Source organism: Canis lupus, chromosome 15 (assembly GCF_003254725.2).
Source record: "Canis lupus dingo isolate Sandy chromosome 15, ASM325472v2, whole genome shotgun sequence".
Classification (NCBI taxonomy): Eukaryota; Metazoa; Chordata; class Mammalia; order Carnivora; family Canidae; genus Canis; species Canis lupus.
This window is the reverse complement of record NC_064257.1, coordinates 42,406,582-42,423,219: the sequence shown is the minus strand read 5'-3', so window position 1 is coordinate 42,423,219 and position 16,638 is coordinate 42,406,582. Positions and strand designations below refer to the sequence as shown.

At 50.6% G+C, this 16,638-nt stretch overlaps 1 protein-coding gene and 1 non-coding gene across 8 annotated transcripts in view; one reads left to right on the top strand and one right to left on the bottom strand.

The window, feature by feature from the left end:
- Positions 1–16,638, top strand: part of NT5DC3 (5'-nucleotidase domain containing 3) — a 93,262-nt gene that overhangs the window by 28,720 nt on the left and 47,904 nt on the right. The window contains exon 1 of one of the 7 annotated variants that reach the window (XM_035698979.2): positions 13,386–13,590. The exons of the other annotated variants lie outside the window; for them this stretch is intronic. Coding sequence (XP_035554872.2) covers positions 13,401–13,590 — 190 coding nt within the window. The 5' untranslated portion in view covers positions 13,386–13,400. Of the gene's footprint in view, positions 1–13,385; positions 13,591–16,638 lie in introns of those variants that run through there. 7 annotated transcript variants of the gene reach the window in all.
- On the bottom strand, positions 10,838–10,941 carry LOC112654906 (U6 spliceosomal RNA). Its single transcript, XR_003133457.3, has one exon. It is a non-coding gene; the product is annotated as a U6 spliceosomal RNA (small nuclear RNA).

Below are 16,638 nucleotides of genomic sequence, written 5' to 3'. Positions count from 1 at the left end.
GCCGGCCTGCCTGCCCCCAGCACTCTCTGGGGCGTGAGGGTGCCCAGGGTACCTGCCGAGGCCATCACGTGCAGCCTGGGCCTGCCAGCCTCACGGCCTGTTGCATCCCGGCCCACAGCAAAGGCACAGACCCTCACACTTCCCATGGACTAAACTGGCCTCCCTGCCTTAGTTTCTCCTCCACACTTCTGATTTTATACATAGAACATAAGACTCGGTGCCTCATCCCTGGCCCCGAGATTTAAAGGCACCTTCTGCTTAAAAATAAAAATTCAAAACCTAAAATGAAGTGAAGGTTAAAAATTGAAATAAAAAATTTTGTCTTAAACGTGATTGGGAGGGGAGGGGTTGGGTGCATTCACTCCTCTTGCTACTTGTTGTTCAAGTTAAATCCTTTTTTAAAAGATTTTATTTATTCATTCATGAGAGGCACACAGAGAGAGGCAGAGACACAGGCAGAGGGAGAAGCAGGCTCCCTGCGGGGAGCCCGATGCAGGACTCGATCCCTGGACCCTGGGGTCACGCCCTGAACCGAAGGCAGATGCTCCACCCCTGAGCCCCCAGGCACCCCTGTTGTTCCCAGTATTACTGTTTTGCTTCCCTTCACGGGAGTGGTTGAGTCTTTGAGTTTCTTCCACCAGAACGTTATTATAGCCTGTGCTGTGTAGTGGATGCTGACTTTCCTCGTCAATGGCTCTACTGTGACTGAGCCCTCAGGCCCATTTTGTGTCTGATGCCCGGTGGCTGATGTCTGAGCCTGGGGCCTGGAAGCCCAGGAAGCTTTCTTATCAGAAGGGAGCCCAAGGGGAAGGCAGGGGATTGTGTGGGACCTGCCTGGTCTCTGCTGGGTCTCCAGCGAGTTGACGAGGTCCCCAAGGTGTGTGGGGTTAGGGTGGCAACTGGAGGGGCCTTGAGTCTTCATAAGAGGAGGCTCCAAACTTCCCGGAAGTGGCACTATAGGGCCCCCCAGCTGCACCCACTGCCTCGGGCCTTACCTGTTGGCCTGGTGTCTATGGGGCAGGGGTTGTCAGGCTGCGTCCCTCCCTGGCTCCTGAAGTGAGTGCTGGGAGAGAGAAATGGGGAGCGAGGCTCAGGATTCTTGCAGAGCTTCAGGGAATGTGCTTCTGTGCAGGTTCTGGGTGGGGGCGGAGGCTCCGGGACCCTGGGACCCCTTACTCACATGAGGCAGCACTGCGGGGTCACCCCCTCCAGGGCCTCGGGACAGGGGTCCTCCCTCCCACTGGGTTCCGCTGTGGCTAGGGACCGGGCAGCCGCCTACCTTCCCGGCCCCATCCTGTGCTGGCCCTGGGCCCGTGGGCATGTCCTGCAGGTAGTGCCCACGGTGGGTGGTGGCCCTTCCAGCCGTGTTGCCACATACGGGGACTCGGGGAGTGCATGGGGCTGCAGAGCACACCCCAGATGGGGGCTGGAGGACAGCAGGCTGGAGGGGGTGCAGGCAGTTGGGGCCGGGGTCCCTCCTTCAAGGTGCTCCCAGCCTTGGTGTCTCCCGTGGGCGGCTTTATTTCTTCCAGTCACTTAGACCAGAAACCTCATTTTCCGGGCGTGCCATGGCTAGAGCGATATTGGTCAGGGTCATGAAGTCTCCCGGCCACAGGGCGGGGTCAACTTAGACCTAAACTTCAGCGGGGGTGTGGGGTGTGGCTTTGTCCCTCAGGACAGAAGTCTGGAGAGACCGTGATGTCATGAGCCAGGTGGGCACGGGGGCAGCACTGTCCTTTCGTGCTAGAGGCCTGACAGTGCTCAGGATGGCTCCCCAAGAGCAAAAAATCATCCAGGACAAACGTCAAAGTGCCAAGATTGAGAAACCCCGAGTTCATCAGCCACCTTGCTCATTTGTTGTCCGTTTTATGTAAAACGTGATTGCTTTCAGCCTTGTCAGTTGCCAAGGGGGAGGGAGACTGAATCACTGTGTACCTCCAAGGGAAAGTGTATTTTCAATCCATAGATTGAGGAGCATGTGCACAGTGTTTTCTCAGTAAGGGTTTTCAGGCTGAGTACACGGAGGATTTTGTTTGCAGCCAGAAAATACAGATGCAAATCTCTGCAAAAGGAGCTCTACACCTAATCTGGTTGCTTCAAATTAATAGTTTGTTACCCATTTTGGCGTCTGGTCTAAGACAGAAATATAATATATTCGTTTACTGTCAGGTAGGAAGTTTATCAGCAGGTGCGTCAGACTTACATGTGGAATCAGTGAGTCGTGCCGAGGGGTGGTCAGGACCTGGAGTCTGTGCACCTAACTTAGCGGGGAGGGGGGCATGGGAGGGAGAAGGGACACTTAAGGGAAAAGCAAATTATTTTTTGTATAGATACACAGAGCCTTAGGAGAATAAATGATGTGTTGCTTGTAGTGATGTCTGTCCAGGTGTGGTGCCTGCATCCTGTGTCCCCGGAAGAGGAGTAGCCCTGGGGAGGGGTTCATGATGCTGGAGTCCTCCCGTGGGGCTCTGTTTTTAGGCACGAATGACATTCCAAGAACTCAAATGCCTTTGGCTCAGAGTAATTCTACATGGTTAAGAATGAGGTGTGCTGTGGGGTCACAGGTCCGGTCCCCTCTGCCTGACCTGTGATTGAGGGAACGTGCTTACATGGGCTCTGTAGGACAAGAGGTAGGCCAGAGCTGCAGCAGTCGGGACTCTTCGTTGTCCGCCACTCTAAAAGTCGCGGGGCCTCTGTAGTGTAAGTGTCACTGAGCACCCATCGCCAGAGCACTTGCGATGCTGTGTATTTTTGCATCGAAGAATAAAGGGAGCCACGGTAGGCTGACGATCGCCAGGCATTCCTTCAGCACCCATTTAGTTCAGTCACTTCCTAGATCATGCCGTGTGATGGATTGTAGGGCGGTTGTGTGGCAGCCCAGTGTGTCGATCGGGGTCCCTCTGATGGTCCCTGTCCCAGACGCTGAGCATGGAGCTGCCCGAGCAGACCAGCAGCTCTGAGGGTGGCGGAACAGGTCCCTGTGTGCATGTGCCGCTGTGACTCTGGAGGCCTGTGTAGGACGCCTGAGTCATTGTCTGCGAGGTGCTGCACTGGGTGACCGTCCGCGCTGGTCTCCTCCGGGTGCCGTCACACACAAAGGGGTGGAAACAAGGCTCCTGTGCCCCAGGGATGCCCCGAGGGTGCCAGGGTGGGGGACGAGACAGCATCTGCCTCTCACCAACTGCTCGCCTCGTTGCGAGGCACCACGCCTGCTGACAAGACAAGACGTGAAGTGAAAGGAGGAGGGGACATGGGCTTGGGGGGCTGGGCTGGGCTGGGGGGCGGGAGGGGGGTGTGAGGCTCCCGGAGGCCCGGACTGTGCTTCCCTGGGACAGAGGGCTGAGGGCAGCCAGTGTGCTCTCGGGAGCCATCCTGGAGGAGGTGTGGGGTGTGCGGGGTGTGTGCTGCCGGGAGGGCGCTGCCAGGCGGAGCCGCAGGGAGAAGGGGAGGGACATGGAGGGGCACAGGGGTGACACGGGGCTGGGGAGGGACATGGGGGGACACGGGGCTGGGGAGGGGGTGCACTGGCTGACGGGCTGTGAGGGAGGGTGGCGGTCCAGTGCAGGGCTGCAGCGGGCGGGCTGGGACCAGGTCTGGGGAAGGCTGGCGATGGATTTGTTTATTTATTTGGGGGGCAAGGGGGGAGAGTAGAGGGAGAGAATCTCAAGTGAACTGTCTGCCAAGCAGCACCCCTGACCTGGGCTCGCTCTCACAACCCTGGGGTCACTACCTGAGCCGAAACCAAGCGTCAGATGCTCAACCGCTTCATGGACTGAGGCACCTGGAGCTCCAAGGGGATTTAAATGTGAATTTATTCATTCATTGAACTAGTGTTTACTGCACCTTAACGCAGGAAAACAGGTTTTATCCAGGACGGTCGCGTTGGGCGAAGAGGCCTCGGTACAGAGGTGGGCTCAGCCCTGAGCACCGTGAGGGTAGGGGGGGGCAGGTGGGCAGGGATAGAGAGCTGAGAGGGAACTCCTGCGTAAGGACCCCCCCCCCCCGCCCCCGCCGTGGTGGTAGATCTCGAGAGTGGCTAACATAGCAGGGCCCCTGCAAGCACTGACAGTGCAGGGATGAACACAGAAGCTAGAGGGAGGATTGGTGGGAAGAGCCTGAGTGGAGTGTGGTCAGCTGGAGACTAGCTGGTGACCATCGTTCTGTGGTCCCCAGGGGAGGGTAGTGGGAGGACGCTGTCACGGCTATCAGCATGCTCACACCGAGGGACGAGGCCTGACAAGCGGCAGCAGCAGGGCTCTCCTGGGTGGTTACTTGGTCAGCCCCAGACGTGGCAGCAGGGGTGGCTCAGCTCCAGGCCAACAGCATTGAAAGAAACGACCCAAATTGCATTTTAACCTGTTAAAAATAATTGTGTTTAGTGGACTTCCCATATTTTGGTTTGGATCATAGATTCACAGTGACAAATTGTGAGCCCGAAAGCCTTGGCACCTTCTTAAGTCTTTTTATTATCACGTTTGATCAACATGTAGGATCTGGCGTAACCTTCCAAAAGGGAAGATGGTGGGCTCCCAGCAAGGATAATTCAGGTTTAAGTACAGCATTTTAATGCGTGAGATTATAGTAAACATGTAATAAGATGATGGATTTGTGAGGGGCCAGAAATTCTACATTTCGTTTCTTCTTCTGATCACAGTTTTGTGAGGCACTTCCTCAAAATGAAATATGTCCATGTAATGTACCCTTTATGGCTTGTCTCCTCCCAATTTCAATCCAGTTTCAAGAGGAATGTTCACCGACCAAAACTGTTAATTCTAGAGATTTTAAGACAAATCCTGACTACAAAAGAGGATTTTTGTGATCTGTGTTCCAGCCTACCTCTGTCCTCTGTCCTCCCGTTCTCCTTCTGTGATAAGTGCTTTAAATCCACCTTTTGAGAAATGATTTCAGTGGGAAGGTGGCTTTGCATGTTTCATTATCTCAAGCTGAGTATTCTGTACTGAACTGTTTGTTTTGGAAGAACTATGGTAGATGGACTTTATGTAACTTCCCTCTGCCTGGAATTCTTTTAAAAAACCAATGCCAACCATCTCAGTCAAATTTAGAAGGAAGAAATTGGACAAAAGCTCTAGTGGGTGACTTTCAGCAGGGTGAGTCAGTCCTCTCTCCTCCTATGATTGTGAGGTGCTCAGCTCGGCCGTGGTCCTTTTCTCTGTAGCACGAGATATAGACACACTACATTTTATTTTAACTTAAACACATAAATGTAATTATTTTCCCCAGACTTGAAATTTAGAATCAGGACCTTTCTCTTTTCTCTCTTTCTTTGTCTTTTTTTTTTTTTTTTAATGGGTCCTCTGATTGGAATGAGATGTCATCTTTCTCTAAATGCATCACCCACAATTTCCAGTTTTGACTTCTCTTGGGTGAGAACTCTGACAGTAGTGATGCAGCATGTGCCAGATCCTTCTAGACTGCTACCCCTTTCTTCCTTCAATCTTCTACTGTTGCCTTGCCCTGGAATTTGAAAGAATTCCAAAGCATTCAGCCTTTTTCTTCTTTTCCAAGAAAACGGCTCTCCATTTCACACTAAATATCTCATCAGTTCGTACTACACCTGATTTAGTCACAGGGAATGAGACTCACCACCTACTTGAACGTTGGTCATACTAGAACCCAGAAGTGAGGGACGGAGATGCCCTACTAGCTGCAGGTGCTTAGGTGCTTAGTGTGTCCAGGGCGCCAGCTAGTATGTTTTGCACAGGAAATAGCAGGCTCAGGTGATCCAGCAGTCTAGTGCTGCCTGTAATAGGTCTTCCTTTTTACTTGCTGTATAGGTCTCATCACTTGATTTATTTTTAAATATTTTATTTATTTATTTTAGAGAGATTGAGCATGAGCAGGGGGAGAGGGAGAAGGAAGCTCCCCACAGAGCAGGGAGCCCATCAGGGGGCTCTATCCCAGGACCCTGGGATCATGACCTGAGCCACAGGCAGATGCTTCACCAGCTGAACCCCCCAGGTGCCCCAGGTTTTATCATCTTAACAGGAACTCTTTTCTTTTCTTTTCTTTTCTTTTCTTTTCTTTTCTTTTCTTTTCTTTTCTTTTCTTTTCTTTTCTTTTTTTCTTACACAGAGAGCATGAGAGCATGCAAGCTGGGGTATGGGGAGGGGGAGAGGGCCAGAGGGCCAGGGAGGGAGAAGCCCAAGCAGGTGCCACAGCTAGAGTAGAGCCTGACATGGGGCTCGATCTCAGGACTCTGAAATCATGACCTGAGCTGAAATCAAGGACACTTAACTGACTGACCCACCCAGGTGCTCCACTAGAACACTTTTTTTTTTAAGATTTTATTTATTTATTGGAGAGAGAGAGAGAGAGAGAGAGGCAGAGACACAGGCAGACGGAGAAGCAGATTCCATGCAAGGAGCCCAACGTGGGACTCAATCCCGGGTCTCCAGGATCAAGCCTTGGGCGTGAAGGCAGGGGCTAAACCACTGAGCCACCCAGGCTGCCCTCTACTAGAACACTTTTTAACCTGGAAAGGACTTTTGAGATCACTCAGCTAACTTTAAAGCTGAGAAAATAGCAGGTGTTATATGCTTGCCCTGGTACAACTGATCAGAGAATCCTGGGAATTAGATAATAAAGTCACGGAGGCCCAGAAAAACCTAGTGATGTTCTGGAGCCTTGCAGCAAGTAGGTAGTGAACTGAGGACTGGAACCCAGTCCTCTGACCCTAATGCCCATGCTCTTTGCATTGTTTGTGGCTCTAAGAGTTTGTAGCCCTGTTGGCAAGATAAGCACATGAAGGTAACCGAAATGAATGTAGTATGTGCTGCAACAGACATTGGTACAGGGCACGGGGACGCATGCAGAAGCACGAGTAAAACCCTCCGGGGGTGACTCAGCAGGGCACCTGGGGGCTCAGCTAGTTGGGTGTCTGCCTTCATCTCAGGTCATGGTCCAGGGTCCTGGGGTCGAGCCCCATGTGTCTCCCTGCTCAGCGGGGTGCCTGCCTCCCCCCTCCCTCTGCTGTTCCCCTGCTGGTGCTCTTTCCCTCTGTCAAGTAAATAAATAAAATCTTTTTAAAAAAAAGGAGCTAGAAGACTGAGCTGGAAAAGTATAGTGTGGAATCCTTAGCTACGCTTGGTGGCTGAAGCTGCTGGAATGGTTGAAGAGCTTTTTTTTTTGGTTGAAGAGCTTGGAAGAATGTTTGACCCAGCAGTGGGAGACAAAAGTTGGGGGAAGGCCGGTCTTTAAGGGGTGGGCAGAGGAGGAGCTGTAGCAGCAGGTGAGGAGGGGCTCTTGAGGTAGGCTGAGACTCCACAAGGGAAGCTGAGAGGAGAAGCCTGACAACTGACTACCAGGTCGAGAGCAGATCATTGCAACCCAGAGGTCACAGGGAATCTTCCATTTCGGGGGAAGTGGTAGGGACAAAAGTCCGTGAAGGAGGGAGCAGTGAATTTGTTCCCTGTACCCAAAGGTGGGATCTACAGAGGCCCTTGAAATGGTGGCGGGAATTCACACGGTAATGAGGCAGTTGGCAGAGGCTGCTGCTTGCTGTGTGCAGCCTGGGCCCTGGAGAAGACGGGTCCGTGGTCTCAGTGGGCAGGGGTGGAGCGTGGGGTCCTTCATCTCCAAGCACAACCCACTCTCATCCTTCATTTCCTTTAGGGCGGAAATCGAAGGCCCGTGCAGACATCCAACTGCAGCTTCTTATGTCATTTGAGACAAGGATAGCTTTGTCCCCTCCAAAATGTTTCTCCCTCACTACGGTTATTGAAAGAATGAGCAAACAAGCTCAATTTCTCAAACTGAGGGATTTGTGACAAACTTGGGTGTAGCACACTTGTTGAACAAAAAAAGACTTTCAACAAAGAATGTCTAGGCGATGCATAACCCTCCTTCCTCATTGCACGTCTGCAGCATGTCTGGGCGAGGAGAGACAGTGATCATCTCCACTTCTTAGCCCGTTCGTCCCTGCACAGGGGTGGTGGTGGTGGGGCTCACTGCTGGGTGGGGTCCCTGGACTAGGCTCACTGGGGACACTCCCCGAGGACCTCCACCAACACGGAGATTTCTCTTGTCACTTGGTGACCAGCACCTGCATTGCAGATATGGGCCGAGGCCAGAGTAAACACAGGCCTGGCGTTGCAAAAATCGCACCTCTTGGGTGACCGCACATATTAGAGGATGTGGAAGGAACAGGCTTACATTTCAGCGGAGTAAGGACTAGGCAAGGTGGCCCTTCAGAAGAATACTTGAAAGGACCGAGGACTGTCTTTGCATAAAATATCTTGCTTGCTTTTTCTGGAGGAAATAGTAAAGAAGCTACCACTTTAAAAAAAATATTAAGCAATAAAAAAATGTGTGTGTGTGGGGCGAGTAGGAAAACTGACCATTTAAAATCTGAGGACAGATATTCAAGGTAGTGGGTGGGACTTCCCCCTACTCCCTCCTCTGACTCACATTCCATCCAGAGGTACAAAGTGGAAAAGATAACTGATGGTTCCTTCCTACCTATATTTTTATGGAAAAACCTAATAGGGAACCAGTGCAACAGGAAGACCCATGTTCTCTTTACCACCTCGGGAAGTGATGGTGCTTGGATCCTGGCCAACTGGCTGTGAATCCCAGTTCTGCTATTTCTGGACATAGCCTCTCTGGGTCTCAGTCGTCTTACTGGCCACAAGGGGGAGATAAGCTGCCTGTCGGGTTGCCCTGAGGCTTAGTTACAAGATGTGTGCAGAACAACCCACAGAAAGCCCTATTAGTGTGGGCTCCCTTCCCCTCCAGAATTAAGGGTCAGAGTGAGAAGAGGTTCAGTGACTTCCCTCCAGGGTAAATGGACCAACCTGAACTACATTCTTCCCTGGGCTGGGAGGACTGACACCAGGCCGGTCATGTGGCTCAGCTGGTACTGATCCTGAGGGAGGATGGGGTGGACTGGGATTGGGCCTGAGGTGAGGATGGCCTTTCCTGGCAGCTCCTATGCCTGCTGCCAGAGGGAATGATTGGATGCTGTCTGAGGTCAGAGCCGGAGATACAGGTCCAGAAGGGATCCTGAGGGAAGAGGGGCCTGAGGGAGCCAAGATGTGCAGTTAAGAGGGAGTCTGAGGAGCAGTGCATGCTAAGGACGGCAGCGGCTGGTCTGTGTGACAAGTCAGAGCCTCTTGAAGTGCACCAGGAAGAATGAGCAACCTGTGGGGGCTGCTTACAGGCATCCAGAGGATCTCCGGGAATGAGCTCTTGCCCGCTGCCACATGAGACACTCTGGCATCCTCCTCCACTTCCAGCGAAGGCCGCTTCGATGTGGTGGTCCTGCGCAGGGTAACCCACAGGTGCATTCCGCTCCGCTAGATGGGGCTGACTGGGAACATTCTAGGGAGTCATTGAGCTAATTGTAAGAGAAGCAAAATAGCCACAGATTGCTGGGCAGAACCACTAGCTACAGCTCCCTACAGATTTTGAGATGTGGGTTATGACTCACAGAGCAGAGATACAAGGAGAGAACATTTCTACAAACAGAAGCCACAGCTGGCATGCAGAAGGACATTCCTGTGCCAGGAGGGGACATTTGCGTTGCCGCCAAGGACACGGCCGGGGCTGAGGCCAACCCCGGGTGGTTCCACCGTGAACTGGAGCAAGTTACTTAACTTCTTTCAGTTTTCCTCTTTTAAAAAGACAATGGGTTTGCACTATAGATTCTCTGGAAGGACACATGGTTTAGGGAAAGCTGCACAGATGGGGACCAAGGTGGGAGAGACACTTTTTACTTCATATCTTTATACATTTCCATTTTGAACCGTGTGGATGGGTGTCCTATTAAAAGGCCTATTAAAATGAGAAAAAGAAAAAGACAAGTGGTGATAGTTTATACCTTACAGGATCACACAGCCTGCCAGATGCCAGTCACTCACGTAATCTTTGGCTATTAGTATTCATAATGGGGATGGTGGGGGGTCGTTGGCCATTGATTTTTACCATGACATTTTTGGTAGTCTCTTATCTCATATCCACATCCATGCCCTACACGCCCTGGCCTTACAGTATGTTTATGACCAGTGATACAAGTTCAGCTCCTTAAAAGCAGCCTTTTAAGTGGGTAAAATGAATAAATGAGTACCACTGGCATATTAGACTGTTACATATACATATATGTTATATATATGTCATATAAATATATATCTGTTTTAACACATTTTAACACATTTTAGAGAATTACATTATTGACAGTGGCACCTGGCACTGTATAAAAAACACATATAGATCCTTCACCTATATTCAGCAGTTGTTAACATTTTGACCACATTTGTGTTCTTACACACACATACACACACCACCCACACACACGTCTACCCATATATTTTTTTCTGAACTATTTGAGTGTTAGTTGCTGATATGATACTTACATCTGTAAATGCTTCAGCTTGTGTTTTCTGAGTATGAGGACCTTTCTACATGAGCACAATACAACAGTCAAACCTAGAAAATCTAACCATTGCATAAGGCTACTTATCTAATGTGTAGTTTGTATCCAAATGTCTCTGAGTGTTCTGGTAAATGTTCTTTATAGTTGTTAATTTTTTGATCCAGAATCCTGTGTAGGGTCTTCCATTGCATCTTGTTGTCTTCTTTTTTTTTTAGCCTATAACCTTAAGTAGGCTTGTTTTATCTTTTATGGCATTGACATTTTTGAAGAGTCTAGGTCAGGCTCTACTCTACCCTGCCCCCCACTGCCCCCCCCACTGCCTCCCGCCTTCTCAGTGTCTTATCAATTCATACCTGATTGTTTCCTTATAATTAGACTTAGGTTAAGTGTTTTTGGCAGGAGTATTACAATAGATGATTTCCAATGCTATCTTTTTTTTTTTTTTTTTTAAATATGGGATGCTTCATGAATTTGTGCGTCATCCTTGTGCAGGGGCCATACTAATCATCTGTGTATCATTACAATTTTAGTGTATGTGCTCCCAATGCCATCTTTTATAATTTTTTTTTATCCTTCTCTTATGTGAAACCAGGAGTACTTTTAAAAAATTCTAATATTTTTATTTTCAAATATCCAGAAGGTCAGTTATTGATGAATGACTCCGGTCATCATATCACGACTAAAGCAGTGGGCTATTTGTACAGGTCACTTGATTTAAGGGCGACCTACCTGGGATCTTCTCATTCATCAATCCATGGAATCCTGCAGTGAGTTTCTGTTCTGTGTCTCAAAAAGAAACATACTTTTGGCTATTCACATTAGATTTGTGACCTCTTGATGATTTTTGATCTTTTGCAGACTTCTGAGGGAAATCGAGTGGATCAGGAGTAGGAGATGTTGGCCTCAAGGCCTGAGCCGGCAATATTCTGAGGGTTCTAGGAATGGCACCTCATTGTGGGAGCACTTGCTTAAATTAAACTACCATAGCGCTCAGAGTTCTAACACAGTGAGCTCTGCAATATGCATGAATGCACATACGCTGCAGAGAGCTAAAAGCATGGGCTTGGCGTCTCATACAGTTAGAGATAAATCAAAGTGTGCTTCTGGAAAAGGGAAAAAGGTCTTGAGACCCATTATTTCCATTTCTATTGAGGAGAAGCCCTGATGGAAGATACAAAATAATGTTGAACTATGGAATGGCCCAGAGAAAGAAGCCTTGATGAAAAAGAAAGATTATTCCTCTAAGATTTTATCTTTGGGTAAAATGGATGGGGTAGGAAATATTTTACAGCAAAGGATTTTGTCAGCTAAAGGCACAAGTGGAAAAGGCCAAACCACCACAATTTACTGGCATCCCTTGGTAATATGGTCTCTTAGCACAAATAATCCCTGGGAATCCATGTCTGAGCTCATATTGGAAAAGTGGCTTTTTCATAGCTCAGATTACAGTTCAATTTCCTAGAAGAGTTTTTTTCAGAGAAGATCTCAGTTTGAAACCAAAAAGTTGAAGACCTCAAATGATACTAATAAAGTATAAAAATGATCATGCGCTTTTTTGTGGTTGTCTTTACTTAGAACTCTGATGAGATATTTCCTCTTATAACTCTTATAGGTGATGATAAAGTCTAGGGTTTTGATTTTTAGGGTTTGATTTTTTAGCTCTTTAAAATACTGTAACAGATCGCAGCTAAAAAGAATAATTGTGTAGTGATTCACATTTGTATGGTAGGTAGAAGATTGTTGACCTCACAGGCTTCCATATCTAAAAAATGCTGAAGCAGTGTAATTAAAGTTCTACTTGTGTTACTTTTACCTTGCTATAGTTTATTTTGCATTTATGAATTGATTTTTCCATGTAAACAAAATTTATAATTGCTATCACCAAACCTTTAATTTTGTGAAACATGAATAAGAAAGATAAATTGGGATAAACCAATAAGTAAATGTAATGTACCAGAGCCTGTGGATTTGATATTTATTTTAAACATTTCCATTGCCGCTCATCAGTGATTTGTTACCCATTAACTGTTAAGGATTACTTATTGGCTCCCTTATCACCCAACTAAACCCTACATACTATGTTAGGAAGCCAAATGGAAGAATGGGTTCAGCTATGTGACCCCAGGAAAATGATTTCACTTCTCTAAGCCCCAGTCACATTAGATATAAAACGGTAGAAATCCCAGCGCCTGCTTTTCAGGACTCCTGAGAGGCCTGCATGAGATACTGCGCACAGCAGGGCTTCACCGAGCAGTGGCTGTTACCTGTCAGGGCCTAACGCAGAGGCCAGTTTGTTTCGTGAAGCATCTTCTGGCCCCTCCAGCCAACAGCCTAAGCCTCTGTGAATGCTTGGGTGGCCTTAAATCGTTCCCTATTTCACGCACGGCTGCCGGGTCTCCCAGGCAATGTGCCGGCCTTGGGAGTTATCCCCAACCCCCTTTCATCAGTAACCACAGTAACCACTGGCTTGGGCTCCAGGGGGGCCGCATCAGTCTTCACCTGCGGCCAGCCTCGCAGATTTGAGGGAGGACAGGTGCACCGCCCAGGTGAGCGTAGGCAGGAGCAGGAGCAGGAGCAGGAGCAGGAGCAGGGATCCCTGGAGGGGGCACTGGCCTTTTAGGTTCTGCAGTGGGCGGGGGCGGGGGGATGACCTTCACGCGTATCAGCCCACTCGTGGGACCTCGGTCCACTTGCCCCGTCACGGGCGGCACCGGAAGGACCCAACCCAGGGCTCCAGGGCCCTCATAGACCAGCCCCCTCCGGGCCCGGCGGGACCCCGCCCCGCCCCGCCCCAGGCCCCGCCCCGCCCCAGCCCAGGCCCCGCCCCGCGGCAGCCCCGCCCCTACGGCGGCCACAGGGGTGGGCCGCGCCGCCGCCACGTGCTCGGACGCAGGGAGGCGCCTGCAGAGCGCGGCGGGGCGGGCGGGGCGGGCGGGGCGGGGCTGCTGGCGCCTCTCGCGGCGGAGCGGCGGCGGGCAGGGCCTGGGCGGGCAGGGGCTCGGCGGCCGGCATGGCCTCGGCGGCGGCGGCGGCGGCGGCGGCGCTGGCCCGGGGGGCCGGGGCGCGGGCGGCGGCGGTGCTGCTGGGCGGCTGCGGGGGTGCGGCCCGGGGGCGGCCCGTGTGTACGGCGCCCGGGACGGCTCCGGACATGAAAGGCTACCTGTGGGAGCGCTACCGGGAGGCGAAGCGGGGCACGCGCGGTGAGTGCGGCGGCGCCCCCGGAGCCTGCGGGGCCCGGGCCCGACCCAGGCGGTCGGCGGCCAGCGCGGAAGCGGGCCCCGCGGACCCGCGCCGCTTGCCGCTGACCTGCAGGGCATTCCGACCGTGACTCCCCCTCGGGCCCCCTCGGGCCCCCTCGGTCCCCCTCGGTCCCGGCGGCGGCGGCGGCGGCATCTCCCTCCGCTGCAGTGCGATTCCGGGAGGCGTGGAGAACGCCTCCAGTAACTTTGCAAGGCTCGCCTTTCTCCGGTAGGGAAAGCAGTTTCATACCTTCTTGCGATTTTCGGCTGGAAATCTGCATTAGAAGCGCCTTGGTCTCCAGGGGCATCGCTTGGGAGACAGTCACCCCCACGCCCCGTTAGGTATTGTTAGTGACAAACAGTAATGATAGGAGCAGCCGGAGCCGGGCGGGCGGCGAGTGCCCCTGGAGCCGTGCAGAGCCTCTGGCCAGGGGCGATTTTCCTTTCTTGTGTTGCGTAGGTGCTTGTGTGTCGCTATGTTTGAAATAGGAGAGGTCTCAAGTTGAGAGTGTCCTGTTTTATCTCCTAACCTAAGTGAGGGGGGTGGTTCCAGGGAGTGACTGCTTAGTTGCCAGGTGAACATAAAATCAGCTTGGTTCTGTTGTTACTGGTGGAAATGGGCAGAGGCGGGAAGAGGCCCAAGTAAATACCAGGCCGGGCACTTGGATTATCTCCCTGAATTCCTCATACCTGGGAGGGAAGGTGCCACTTCCCCATCCTATAGATGGGAAGAGCAGAAACCCACGTGTATGGAACCTGGCCAAGGTCACACCTTGAGCTGGGGTCTGTCTCAGCTGTGAACTCCCCATCCTGTTTCCTGTGCTGCCCTACCTTCCTGAGGCAGCTGACCATCTGGGAGCTGTTGTAAGGGCCAAAGCCATCAGTGCTGCTTCTTTCAGGGAAGACTTAGGATTGAAATAGTCGTATCGATGTTGGGAGCGAGATGGGGTGGAGGTGGCAAGTGGAGATAAGGAGAGTATTTGGTGGGAGGGAACATTGGGTAAGATCACATTTTCAGTCTTCTTGCCAGAAGTCAGAAGTTTGATGAAAGAAAGCACGGGGCTTATTTTCACCAATTGGGATGATTTTCTGAGGGGACTCAAAGAAGCAAGCAATACAGAATTCTGTGAAATAGGGCTTCTCAGTTTTCCTTTGCTGAGTTAATTTTGCTCCATCTTTTGAAGTGGTTGTGTGGTACAATGGAAAGAAGATTGGCTTTGCAGACAGACATTGCAGATCTTAGAAGAAATATAGATCATCTAGCTCACCTTTGTGAGACTTTTTTTAATTGGAATTTTCAATTGAGATAACTGTATATTTATATGCAGCCATAAAAATTAATACAGGGCAATCTGGGATACCTTTTACCCAGTTTCTCCCAGTGGTAACATCTTGCAAAACAATGAGTGATACAGTATCTGAAGCCATTTTGAGACTGATACATGTCACAGATCTTGTTCAGCATCCTCCATTTCTACTTGTGTTTGCATATTTAGTTCTATATGGCTTTATCACAAACAGGTTCAAGAATCTAGCCCTACAGTCAAGATACAGAGCAGCTATCAACAAGGATCTCTCCTATTATCTCTGTAGCCACATTCACTTCCTTACAGATGCTTTCTCTGATCTCTAAGGTGTTATCTGTCCTTCATTTCAAAGATTTTTGGCATTTCCAAAGTGCTTTACAGAAGGAGTCTTACAGTATGTGACCTTTTGGAATTGGCTGTTTAAACTCAGCATAATTCCCTGGAGAGTTGTCCAGCTGGTTGTGTGTATTGTATCTGGAGTGCGTTTCTTATTGCTGAGTAGTGCTCCACAGGGAGATGTACCGCAATTTAGCCTCCTTTTTTTGTTTTTAAACTGTAGTGAACCATTTAATCGTACTTCACTCACTGAAGGCTATTTAGGTAGCTCCCAGTTTTTGAGTATTACAAATGTGCTGTAAACATTTGTGTATCGGTTTTTGTGTGAACATGTGCTTTCATTTCTCCAAATGCCATTGTTGGGTTGAATGGTAATTGTACATTTAGTTTCATAAGAAGCTACAGGCAGCAGTTGTTGCCATTCTTCATGAAGCTTCAGTTTCATGGTCTGTAAAATGGGGATGGCGGTAGTAGTGCCACGTTGTAGGGTTTGGTGAGGAATGAATGAAGCCATCCATGCAAGATGTGTGGAAGGCGAGTGAGACAGCTGAAGTGCTGGGTGAGAAAGATGAGCATCAGGCCAGAATTTGGGTTTGGGGTTTTGGGGTGTGATGATCCAAGTGAAATTTTGGAGTATGACAGCTCAAAGGAGATTTTTGGGACCTAATTACACCAGATCTTAGGTGCAGGTTACCTCCTGCTCCGACCTCAGAGCATTACCTGGGGGTCATGTGGGGACAGTCAGCACCAGCCTGGCACCCAGTAGATGTGCAGTGTTGGTAGCTATTATTATCGGTTACTAAATGACTTCCAGTTTCAGACACATGCTTGGTGAGAGGTGGAGGTGGTTAGTTAAGCTCTGGGGTCTAGGTCCCCTCAGGTTACTAAATGACTTCCAGTTTCAGACACATGCTTGGCGAGAGGTGGAGGTGGTTAGTTAGCTCTGGGGTCTAGGTCCCCTCAGGCCGGGGCAGTGAACAAGCCCAACCTCTCTAGCTTCGCTGTCTCTCTCCGCAGAAGGAGGCCACTGGGCTGGATGGTGTGTGATGGGTCTGCGCATCAGGTGTTGGGGTGTGCCACCCCCATCTTCTGCCCCCAGCAGTACTGCAAGTCTCCTGGGGCCCGCTGGGGAGCACAGGCACTTTCCCCTGACTCCTCTGTTGTCTCCCCTTTGGGCGGTGCCAAAGCCACTGGGCTGTATGTGAGAGCACCAAGCCCCGGGTCAGTGGGGTTGTGCAGCCCTGGCAGGGCTGAAAGGCTGGGGACGCACAGATGGGCGGAGTGGGAGGGAGGGGCCTGTGGTGACCAGCCCCGTCCCACGGATGGGGACATTGGTCAGGGGCAGATGAGCAGCAGCTCAACAGCA